General features: G+C 38.1%; 1 protein-coding gene across 1 annotated transcript; it reads left to right on the top strand.

Moving 5' to 3' along the window:
- Positions 1-8070: 8070 nt before the first annotated feature.
- Positions 8071-9714, top strand: LOC107611421 (uncharacterized). The gene has a single exon (XM_016313347.1). It carries the CDS (start codon positions 8071-8073, stop codon positions 9712-9714), a length of 1644 nt encoding a protein of 547 aa, XP_016168833.1.
- The last annotated feature ends 3507 nt before the right edge of the window (positions 9715-13221 follow it).

The raw sequence follows: 13221 nt of genomic DNA, 5'->3' as shown, positions 1-13221 counted from the left end.
ACTCAATTAGGAATTAAAGTGGGTTCCATGATGTAGAATTTTGAAAGTATGAAGAATTGTAACAGTGCATGAGTCTTAAGCACGTTGAAAGAGAAGCCTGCGGTGCAACCCATCACGCAACCCTAATCCTATTTCTCATTGCCGACCGTGTCTCCCTCGTGGAATATTTTCAGTCACCGGGATGCCGCCATGACCGTTCGACAGTGACTGCCCCTTCCCCCAGATCCCACTTGGTTGCACCAACAGTCCCGTGGAAGAGAACTGCGACGTGAGTGTATGAAGGTGTCACACAACCCCTTCTCCTCAACCATCCCTGGTAATCTCTCCGTCCTGAATTTGTTTACGTCAATAAGAATCTGCAATCGCCGTTTGATTTGTGACACAGACTCTTCCTTGCGAACCAATTTTTGATCACCGTAATTCCCGTGAGAGACAAAGTCATCATACGCACCGTTATCTCACCCCAAAATAGGGGTTGTCATTGTCGTTGATGCACATTGAGCCATAGCGTTCTACCTCTGTTGAGCCATAGCCTTCCACCTCCATATGATCAAGGTGAACAGCCCTTACAGACCACCGGCAACGTGAACAGCCACTCTCGTTGACAAATAGTTTTTAAAATCCATAGGAGAAAGGTGTATGTGTCTCCGTTGAAGGCAAGCGTACCACATTACGTCGATCGATCCATCAATTGGTGAAGAAGCATCATACAACACTACACATGATGTGAATGATCATTTTAATTTCACCGATGTTAATGTTTCATCTCTGAGTGAAGATGACACACCACTTGTGGACAAGGTAATTTGTGTATTAGTAGTATATTTGGTTATGTCTATTTGCAACTTATTTTTTATGTTATTATTGTTGAGTTAGTAACAGTGATACACTTTGTTGGAAGGATTGTGATTTCGTTTGTTTAATTAGAATTGGTGTGGATTTTCTTTCTTTCAATTATGCTAGAATGATGTTACATTTTCTACATTTGATTTGTTTTATTAATCTTTTGTTCACCATGTTGAGCTGGTGTTTGCAGCTTTGATTAATTTTTTTTATGGATATGATCATGGATAGTGATGTTTTATATCAATTTAGTTTTGGTTGTTTATTAGTAGGTATTATAAAGTGATAAGTGATTATTGGTAGTGTTTTTATTAGTGTCGAATGATGGATGGTTATCTTGTTTTGTGATATGTCCTCAGTTATTGATTCTAGGGGAAAGAATCTATAGACGTTGTTCAATTAGAAGATGATGCTACGGCAATCAATCATGAGGGGTAAAACATAATTTATTCTTGTCATAAAATTAGCGAGATATTGGAAATTAATTAATTTAGTGTTTTTTTTGTGTTGAATGATATTTTTTCTGAATGGATTTGCAGTTGCCGGATCACACTGGAATTCCAATAGAGGAAATTCCATACGAAGGATTGAGATTTGATTCGTTGCAGAAGGCACAAGAGTTCTATTGTAATTATGCAAAGAAACTTGGGTTTGTGACTAGGATTAGGAATACCAACTTTGACAAGACCAGGAAAGAATCAAAGATACCTATTAACCAATCGATACACTTCAGTCATGAAGGTTATCGGGAGTCTCGAGTGAAGGCAGCAACTCGGGTAATGAGAATAACAACAGCCAGATGCAAAGCAAGGATGTACATGATGCTTGATAGGCAAAAGGATAATTGGATGGTGTCCAAATTAGAATTGAAGCACACCCACCCGTGTTTTGCCAACCAAGTTGTGCATTACATTAGTACATGGAACTGACCATGCATGCCAAGTGTGTGATTCAGAACAACGATGAGGCTGACATACAGCCCAATAAGACTTATCTCACACTGGCGAACGAGGTTGGTGGGTCATTGAAGTTGAGTTACTCAGAAAAGGATGTGAGGAACTATATAACGAGCAATCTGCACGGTTGTCAAGGGAATGTGAGACATCTCTGATGGCTGAATTTTTTTGACATAGGATGATGTCAAGCATTATTTCCAACCTATATAACTTGACGAGGTCTTGCATATGGAAATTAATGTTAAATAACCGCATGTAAGTATAGATATTGACCTGTGTTTAAAAAATAATTTAATAAGATATATAATTTTGGAAGCTCACATAATTCCAGCCATTTAGTTTCCCTCCTTCGGTCCAGTACTCCATGAATTTTATTGCATACACACCACAATCAAAACTATGTGAATCGAAAAAACAGATTGTATTAGGAGAACCATTATGCATCTCAATGTAACTAAACAATTAATACATTGCAAGATTTTGAGGGGAGACCCACTCATTTGGTTGTATTAGAATAGAGGCATATGTGCAAGGCAGCCCTTTTTTAGTGACTTATAAGTCGGGATAGCCACCTGTGCTATGTCTTTAATGAGCCTTGCCTAAAACACAAACAACACACTTAAATAGAATACAATAACAAAGATTAAATAGAGCTTGAGGGTGATGAGATGTTGTGATACCGCATATGCATCTAGCCTGCTCCTTACTGTATCAGGTGGTTTAGTGTGTATGTTATCCAGTACGAACAACCTTTTTTCGGAGACATCAAATGCATACACCCACCAATGACAGGTGATATATACAGGAAAAAACTACTGCAACAACTAACAATTGTAACTAGGTATATTACGCGTATTTATAAAGAAAAACACATATCCATTGTTCTGGTGTTATGATGATAATAACTTATCATACGGCAAAGAGACTTACCCATTTTTTCTTTGAAGTTGCTACGTTGTCAAAATGTCTTGTATCGGCACCAAAGTGTTCACCCAATTCAACATACACTGGATTTGGCCCGTTCGGAAAGTTCATCATTTTCTTTAGGACCAATACCATTTCCTGTACAATGATGAATTATCAATTGTTCATAAATTGTAATGTACAAAAATGATTCACATAGACGTTTCCTTACCAGAATCCCCAGACACACACAATAAAAGTCATAGGTGAATCTTTTGAGCCCTGAGTCATTGAATGCGCAACACATCCAGTGTATGACCTACATAACCAACTTGTAAAGCATAAATGTCGACAACGCATGAGAACTAAACAAAGTGGAGTAACATGTACATACACTGTTATTGAGCCAAGCACGTGGTCTCAGCGTGCACAACTCCTCCCTTGATATAAATAGGTGTGGTCTACCCTCATATGACGCCAATGTTTGCTGGCTATCAAGAGAAGCATCCACCGTCCAACCTCTGATTTGTTGTTCATCCCGCTCAGTGAGTTTCTGTCCCTGAAGTAACGGATGAATAGGTCGGGGGGAAGGTGTGGATTTTTTAAAGAGCTGCATCATCCTAAGTGAGAAAGAGGGGCACTGTGGACTGGGTGTGCAGTAGGAAGAACCTTTTGGAAAAATTGTTTGGATCGGATCAATGCTAATGGGTCACGAGCTGTAAAAGCCCTTTTCGATATCTGCCCATAGCTTTTCGTTATCCGGATCCCACTGAGATAAGATGTCAGGATGCCTGTATGAAAAATAACTACATGAGGTGATCAACCTTTATGAATTGTTTAGGAGGCGATAACAAAAACCTTGCATACTACTACCGGAAACAAAGTTATTTAGTATACACTTGCCTGTCAAAAAATTCAGGAGAATATTCCTCAACCCTTGCATACTTAACCAATGCTGTTGATGATGTTTTTGGTTCAGGATCATCTGTCTCGGTTGGTTGATTTTTTCTTTCTGGCAGGTTGGTTGTGACGGTTTTTCCTTTTGCCCTGTAAGGCTGAGTTGTTTTCCTTTACTGAGTTCTTATGCGGAGTCTATTGCCAATGAGTTGGTCATCGTCGTCATCCTCTTCAGATGATACTAAATGAACGGTTGTGCGCACTGACGCACTACTAACTCCCCATTCATGCCGGATTCCTGAAACCACAACATCAAACAAGTGGTACACAAATACCTCGAAGTGCTTTCACATCACACAAAGAACCCAAGATAAACTAACACAACATATCAATTATATTTTTTAAACAATGGCATGACTAGGAACTTGTTTAATCATAATTGAAACTCGTGCTCATGTTCTAAATTGCAAAGATGCAACTTACAAATTTTAAAAAGGAACATTTTACTCACTTTTGGGTTCTTTGTTTCGTTTGTCTCACCGGTCGTGCCGGCCTCGCCTTCTGTCATACGAGGTTGAGGTGTCCTCGTCCAATCATATCTTCGACGCAATCTCTTTGCAATGGGCTCGTCATCATCATCATCACCGTTCGATGCAACTGCATGTGTATCCGGGTGCATCGATCCTTCTCGAACACCCTCCCCACGATTAGATTCCTGAAATCACAACGCCAAACTATTAAGTCACAACAAGCATACAGCACCTTCAAATCACACTAACAACACAACTTCAATGTAAACGAATGGTAAAACATAAACTGTACAGTTTTCTTGATCTATATTTAAACATGTAAACCAAAGATTCAGTAAATGTTAATCTTAACCTACTTTTGTGCACCCCACAGGTCTTATTATGTGGTCCACATCTTCTCTTTCAGGACTTGCGTCAATTGTGTCCTTTCTTGTGCCACCTTCCATGAACCCACCATCATTTCAGTCAGGTTTGCTGCAATCCTGTTTTGGGCCATTGACTGGTTAGAAGACACAAATTGCTGAAGACACATCAAACCCGAAAATCTCATAATACGGATATAATATAAGACACACCCATTGAAGATATCTTCGAGTAATTAAAAATTAAATGCAAAATAATAAATGTATGACTTCAAAAAGTCCACATGCAGTCAATTACAACAGAAAATGAGCTACGAAATATAAATAGATGTCAAGAACACATGACCAAAAACTAGGAAAATGAAAAATGATCTGTGTGATATAGGACACCGTTAGCGCTACGTAATTGAATACCTCCGGTTGAACAGTTTCTGCTACAATGCTAAGCTCCTTGGCAGTCCATGCAGAAAGCCACGGCTCAGGTTCTTGACAACTCTCGAGTTCACCGTGCTTTAGTTTCTGGAAGTAAAACACCTGAAGATATTGGATAAACTAATAAGTTTATGGTATGCAAGGGTTAGTCGGATTACATTGCATTTTAAATTCACAACGTTACCAGCAAAGCAAACATGCAACCATCCCAGGACTTGTTCTTTTTACGCTAGTACTTCCTTATTGTCTGTTCTAACGATTTGAAAATATGCAACGGCCAACGGTATCTCCTCGAATCAAATACATCAAGTACTGTATCGATGTGCCACGGCAAGATGACATGTTACACGGTCGGACACAGAAACATTTTCAGCACCAGCAGGATGAAATATCTTCTGAACTCCATCTTGTCATCGTCAGTATCCAAAGCACATTAGTTAACAAAACGCCTCAGCTGTATAGTTTTCAACCCGTGATATCTTCTTTTTATGGAGACATGGGCAGCATTCCTGCTGTCGAATGGTGGGAAGTCGTCAACTGCAACATGGATGTGTATAAAAAATTGTAAAATGAGATGTGGTATAGTTAGAACATAGGAAAAACCACGGAGACCGAAACAACTTTAACCAATTCAATGTTGTGTAACAAATAAAGGTATACTTACCACCGGGCGGGATACCAAAAATACGCTGGAAAAGCTCGGGCCCAATACAGATGTTCCCATTATCTAGCTTGAGGGTGCTCGTTTTGGTGTCATAGGCCTTGGCCAACATCACCATTATGCCTCGTTTCACTTGCCATTTTGGGACAAGCTTTAGGAAACCAAAACCAATTACTTGTATCTCATTAAGCTTTGCTTTAGCCTGGTTGGTTTCCAGGTCTTTGAACAAATATGTGATGTAACATGGTGAGCATCTTGTCTCTAATAATTTCTGTCAAACATACGACACAACCATTAAAAGGAAATAATTGCTTAGGAACTATAACAAGAACACAAGTTTGTGAATGGGATTTTATCGGCTTTCCCATATATAGAAGGTGGTTTCTGAGAAAAGAGTACAAACTAAATCCAAGTACAAACTTCTTTTGTATTGCCCAAATTCATCTGAGTTAGATGTACAAAAAATTGGAGAAAATAAAGTCAATATATAAGAACCTCTTTAAGTGCAATGGATACCAAAGAACACTGAAAATAATAATGTAAATCTAGATTGGTATAATCGAAGCTGTAAGACCACCTGTGAAAAGTTTATCACATAATCTTCAAAAGCTTACTTCGTAAAACAGATTCCACTCAACCAGAGCTACATTCAAGATGACACCTGATAAACAAGCTAATTGAAAAAGAAAAACAAATCACTGCCTAGATATATTACCACAAAGATTAACAAACAAACATATAAAAGTGACTGCAAGCACTAATGTTGTATATGAAAAGTCAAAAAAGTATGTAATCTATCATGATATAACAAGCCACGAGTGATATAATTCAATTAAGGCATTTAACCTGGAAAGATTTAATTTTTACTTGCAACAGGTTTAATTTTCTCTCACTTGCCTCGCTCGACCTAATCTCAACCACACCATAAAAAATAATTTATTCTTCCTTACTTTTTCTTATATGAATTGACCCAAAAGAATGGAACTTTACAGGCATTATTCAACACCTTAATTAATTGGAAAACTTTAGCTTCTATCTATCCTAACTGTTGAGCCTAGTTTGATTTTGGGTTAAGTTATGATGACAAACATTGTTTTGGGTTGAAAGCCCAATATTATTTAATGTGTGCTTTATTGTGGCAGGCCCATATGACCAAGTCCACACTACTTCTGTCCAAGACCAGCTAGTGCTTCAACATTGTAAAAGAGCCAAATCTCATTGCACTGTTCAGCAAAGAATAAAAGGTTATGTATTTGGAAAAAGGAAAAGAAAGACAAGGACATCTGTCAACATCAAGGACAGTTGGGGCTCTAGCAAAGCAACAAGACACAAGGACACCCCACTAACCCAAGGACAATAGCAGAGCAATATTTTGTTGGTGGTTGAGTAAAACACAAACTTGCTAAGCAGCAGAGGTAGTGGGTGAAGCTCCTCGTATGGCAGAGATCATGGAGCAGGATGAAAAAGGAGATCATGCCAAGGAAGAAAACAAAAACAAGGACCACAGAGGTGGTGGACGAGCTCCTCCAGCAGCAGAGGTAGTGGAGCATGATGAAGAAGGACAGCTTGCTAGTTGTGATAGCTCCAACGAGCAGCAAGGACAAGCAAAAGGATGAAGCTACAATGAAGCCAAGTTGAAGATATATAACAAGCTTCATTCTAACATTTCAAGTCAAGAAAGAGAGATCACACACTCAGAGCACCATCTCTAACACAGAGCTGGAATCTCTTTCTTCTACTCAAGCTTAATTCTTATTTTTGTGTTATGGCTGTCTTGCGTTATTTTCTGTTTTGAGAAAAGGCAATTACGTGAGGTTCAAAAGCCAAGAGAGAAAAGGCAAGAGTGATGCAAAATAGCCACTGTTTGTTTTCTGATGTAATTTGGGTGTATGAACTAGAATTAGTTTCCCTTGCCAAGTTGGGTTAGCACTTGGTGAGAATTGAATCTGTGTAGATTCTCCTTCCAAGTTGGGTTAGCACTTTGGGGTAGCTAAGCTTTGGTGAAGAAAGCTTGGGGTAGATACTAGTCGGATTAGGGATTAATTCAATAGTATTGGTGTATGTAATATGAAGATTATAGTAAAAATTCCACCATGGTTTGTGGTGGAGACTGGACATAGGATTCATGGTACTGAAAATCCGAACCAGGATACATGCTGGCCCCTTTATCTTCTTCTCTGCTCTTTTAATGTTATGCGTATGAGATAATTTCAAATAATCTCCTGCAACTCAAGCTTCCACTGCAACAGAGTTTGAAACTCTAAATTTTAAACAAACTTGATTCAACCCCCCTTCTCAAGTTCATCTAGAACCATCAATTGGTATCCAGAGTAAGGTCTCAAGAAGGCAAGCTTCACAGCTTAGAGTAAAGATCCATGGCCAACAACTTGAATCCCAACATCGTGGCTTTCACTCTCACTGAAGGGCAGTCTTATAATAGACCTCCCTACTTCAATGGCAGCAATTATTCCTACTGAAAAGAAAGAATGAGAATCTTCGTGCAGTCAATCGACTACAACATCTGGAAGATCATTCTCAACGGACCAGACGTTCCCACCAAACAGAATGCTGATGGAGAAGTAGTGGCAAAGGAAGACAGTGAATGGACAAATGAAGAAAAGAAGAAGGTTGAACTCAATGCCAAGGCAATCAACCTGATGCACTGTGCAATCAGTTTTGAAGAATTCAGAAAAGTGTCAAGGTGCAAAACGGCTAAAGAAATCTGGGATAAGCTCAGACTCACTCATGAAGGCACTAAGCAAGTGAGGGAGACCAGAATTGACATGCTGATGAAGGAGTATGAAATGTTCAGTATGAAGGAGGACGAGAGCATCGATCAAATATTCGAAAGGTTCTCAATAATCATCAACAATCTGGACGCCATGGGAAGAAATTACTCTGAAGAAACCTTAGTAAGGAAGATTCTGAGAAGTCTGACTAAGAAATGGGAAGTGAAAAGCACAGCCATCTCTGAAAGGAATGATTTGATCAAAATCACCTATGATGAGCTGAGAGGCAAGCTGCTGGCTTATGAAACCACTCACATGTCTCAAGACAAAGATGACAAAAAGAAAAGTATAGCACTAAAATCAAGAATGACAGCCCAAGGAGAAGAATCTGATGACAGTTTCTCAGATGAAGAAATGGTGCTCTTTGCAAGAAAAATGAGAAGACTACTGAGATACAAAAACAAAGGCAAAGGAAGCTCTTCATCCAAAGATGTCAAGAAAGATCAAGTCAATTTCACATGCCATCACTGCAAGGAGCCTGGTCACTTCAAGTCAGATTGCCCTCAACTTAAGAAAGGCGAAAAATCAAAGAAAGACAAAAAGAAGGCGATGATGGCAACATGGGAGGACTTGGAGAACGACACCAGCTCAAAGAGCTCAGATCAAGAAGCTCAACTATGTCTGATGGCAGATCATAATGATGAAGATGATGTAGATCTCTCTGACTTATCTATTGATGAACTGCACTACATTATCAAAGACATTTCTGTGAACTCTAAGAAACTCTTGGATAAGTATGCTAAATGTAAGAAAGAAAATGAGGCTTTGAGGACAGAAAATGATCTTCTTTTGAAAAAGGTTAAGGCAAATGAAACTAATAATGAAAAGTTTTTCAAAGAAGAAAACATTGCCTTGCGAACTGAATTAGAAAAATTCAAACTCAAGCATGAAGTTACTGCTTCTACTGATTTGATTTCTGAAAACAAAAAGCTGAATGAACAAATAAAAAATTTGAATGAAGACTTAGCAAAGTTTGTTCAAGGTTCTCAAAATCTAAACAAACTACTTACTAGTCAAAGGTTTGGATCTAAAAAATCTGGACTTGGATTCATAGAGGAAAACAAGGCTGTTTTCAAACAAAACTTTAAAAAATCTGAAGCCTCCTCTTCCAAGCTTTTCAAACCAAAAGGATTTAGCAAAACTCAAAAATCAGTAAGCAAGAATCATTGCTACAAGTGCAATAAAAATGGTCATGATCCTCCTCAATGTTTCATCTTTCTTAAGTCTTTTGGTAATGATAGTAAATTATATAAAGTTGTTCATGATTATAATGCTCTTGGGCAACCAAGACGATTTCACATCAAAGGATCCAAATGGATTTGGATACCTAAGATTAGTTGAAGAACATGCAGGTTTACCTTGCATCCAAGAAGAAAATGGACATGTGGTATCTTGATAGTGGATGTTCAAGGCATATGACCGGAAGGGATACTTTCTTCATTAAACTCAACAAGTATAATGGAGGATTTGTCACTTTTGGAGATAATGATAAAGGTAAAATAATTGCCATTGGTAAGGTTGGCAAAGATTTTTCAACTTGCATTGATAGTGTCTTTTCAGTTGATGGGTTAAAGCATAATCTATTGAGCATAAGTCAATTGTGTGACCTTGGATATGCTGTAACCTTTAGGAAATCTGATTGTAGGGTCATAAATGAGAAAACAGGGACTGTTTTATTTGTTGCCAAGAGAAGTGACAATGTTTATGGTATCACTCTAGATGATCTAAAAGTTCAGAATGTAACTTGTTTCTCTTCAATGGAATCTGAAAAATGGATGTGGCATAAGAGGTTAGGACATGCTAGCATGTTCCAAATCTCTAAGCTTGTAAAGAGAGGCTTAGTTAGAGGTCTTCCTAATATAAAATTTGATAAGGACATCATTTGTGATGTTTGTCAAATGGGTAAACAAATTAAAACCTTTTTCAAACCCAAGGAAGATGTCTCTACTAAGAAACCATTGGAGTTGTTGCATCTTGATCTGTTTGGACCAACTAGGACTCAAAGTCTTGGAGGAAAGAGTTATGGCATGGTAATTGTGGATGACTATAATAGATTTGGCTGGGTGTTCTTTCTTGCTCATAAACATGAGGCTTTTTCTGTTTTTGAGAAATTCAGCAAAAAGATTCAAAATGAAAAAGGTTTGAAAATTGTTTCAATTAGAAGTGATCATGGCAAAGAATTTGAAAATCAATACTTTGAATCTTTTTTGTGATGAACAAGGCATATCACATAACTTCTCTTGTCCAAGAACACCTCAACAAAATGGTGTTGTTGAAAGAAGAAATAGAAGTTTACAAGAAATGGCTAGAGCTATGTTATGTGAATATGAAATCCCCAAGTTCTTATGGGCTGAAGCTGTGAACACAGCTTGCTATGTTTTAAATAGAACCATCATTAGGAAGTTTTTGAAGAAAATCCCATATGAACTTTGGAAAGGGCATCCTTCTAATCTTAGTTATTTTCATGTGTTTGGCTGCAAGTGTTTCATTCTGAATATCAAAGAAAATTTAGGAAAATTTGATCCTAAAACACATGAAGGGATTTTTCTTGGTTATTCCACAAATAGCAAGGCCTATAGAGTTCATAACAAGAACTCCAAAACTGTTGAGGAAACCATGCATGTCACATTCTATGAATCTAACAATGTTCCCAGTGTTTGCATTGATGATAGTCCAGGTTTTGAAGATGAATTACCAAAGAACACTGAACCAGTTCCACAAAATCCAAGTTCTCATGAAGTTACACCTGTTAGCTGCGAAAATTCCAATTCTGTAGGAGACAATTTGGAATTATCTCCTGTCACAGCAGAAAACACTGATGCAGAAGCTATTATTGATCAAGAGGAACCTGGATCTTCAACACAGATCAAAAGGCCCAGGAAATGGAAGTTTCTGGAAAATTACCCTGAGAAATTCATAATTGGTGATCCCTCCAAAAGTATTTCAACAAGGTCTTCTTTGAAAAGAGCTGAATCCAACAACTTAGCTCTTCTATCAAAGATTGAACCTCAAAATATCCAAGAAGCTCTTGCTGACCCATCTTGGGTGTTAGCTATGGAGGAGGAATTGCAGCAGTTTGAGAAAAATCAGGTCTGGTCATTAGTGCCTTACCCAAATGGAAAGAAAGTCATTGGCACTAAATGGATTTTCAGAAACAAACTGGGTGAAGATGGATCCATAGTCCGAAACAAAGCTAGATTGGTTGCTCAAGGATATGATCAAGAGGAAGGGATTGATTTTGATAAATCCTTTGCACCTGTAGCTCGAATGGAAGCCATCAGATTGCTCCTTGCATATGCTGCTCATTGTGGCTTCAAGCTATTCCAAATGGACATTTTGCTAAGCTTATGACCAATGAATTTGATATGAGCATGATGGGAGAGCTCAATTTCTTCCTAGGCTTGCAAATCAAGCAAACTGCAGAAGGCATATTCATCCATCAAGAAAAATATGCAAAGGAACTTGTCAAGAAGTTTGGGCTGGACTGTGCTAAGCCAATGGGAACCCCCATGCATCCTAACATCAAGCTTGATAAGGATGAACATGGTAGTGATGTTGATGAGACACGCTACAGAGGGATGATTGGATCTTTAATGTATCTAACCTCCTCAAGGCCTGATATCATTCAAAGTGTTGGATTTTGCTCAAGGTTTCAATCAAAGCCTAAGGAGTCCCACCTCTCTGCTGTAAAGAGAATCATCCGATATGTGCTTGGTACCACTAATTATGGTTTATGGTTTCCTAAGTCTGATTCATTTCAATTAGTGGGTTTCTGTGATGCAGATTTTGCTGGAGATAGGATTGATAAAAGAAGCACAAGTGGCATGTGCTGCTTCCTTGGGAAATCTCTCATTGTTTGGTTTAGCAAAAAGCAAGTTACAGTAGCTCTTTCAACAGCTGAAGCTGAGTATATTACAGTCTCCTCTTGTTGTTCTCAATTATTGTGGCTGAAAACTCAACTAGCTGACTATAAACTGAATGTCTCAAATATTTCATTATTTTGTGACAACATGAGTGCTATTAATATTTCCAAAAACCCTATTTTGCACTCAAGAACAAAGCACATTGAAGTTCATTTTCATTCTATAAGAGAACATGTGCAAAATGGAAATTTAGATATTCAGTTTGTTAATTCTGAGGGTCAGCTATCTGATATTTTCACCAAACCATTGATAGAGGAGAGGTTCTGCAAGTTATGAACTGAACTGGGCATTCTAACTTCATCTCTGTTTTCTTAATGTTTCTGATAATGAGATCTTTTGTATTTTGTCTCCTAAATCGCGGTGAGATTTTTTGGCAGATGATGAGTAAACTTCATTAAATCACTATGAAGCCAATGGATTCAACTCTGAACACAATACATGATGGACATCTAGTGTTGAAGCAGTCTCTACATCTATGGTTTTTTTTGGGACATCCTCCATATTTTTTTACTAAAAGTGGGCTTTCAAAATTTTTGGGCTTAAATTCAATTTCAATTTTTTGAGACAGCTGGACTCACTTCATTTTTTTCAGTCTCAATTTTTTTGGCACTCGCACTTTGCTTAATTAAGCTTTACTTCATTTGCATCCATACATCAATTTCAACTTTGTTTACTTTTTATCCTTATTTCAAACGTACGAAGGTTACAGTTGTAACTTTCAAAACGTTTCCAAATATTGGATTTTTATCTTTTCAAGGTGCAACCTTTACGATTCTCTAAGTCTATATTAACTTCCCACTGTATGCATCCATTCACACCACACTCTCCACTCTCCACTCTTTCATCTTCTCCGAACCAGTGCCTCTATAAATAAGGCTCGAAAGAAGAGAGTTGCCCGCAGAGGCTCCCACAGTGGCATCCACCG

This window comes from Arachis ipaensis, chromosome B8 (assembly GCF_059453495.1).
Source record: "Arachis ipaensis isolate K30076 ecotype BB chromosome B8, ASM5945349v1, whole genome shotgun sequence".
In the NCBI taxonomy this organism is placed as follows: domain Eukaryota; kingdom Viridiplantae; phylum Streptophyta; class Magnoliopsida; order Fabales; family Fabaceae; genus Arachis; species Arachis ipaensis.
Note: the sequence above shows the minus strand (reverse complement) of the source record. Positions and strands in the feature narration are given on the sequence as shown.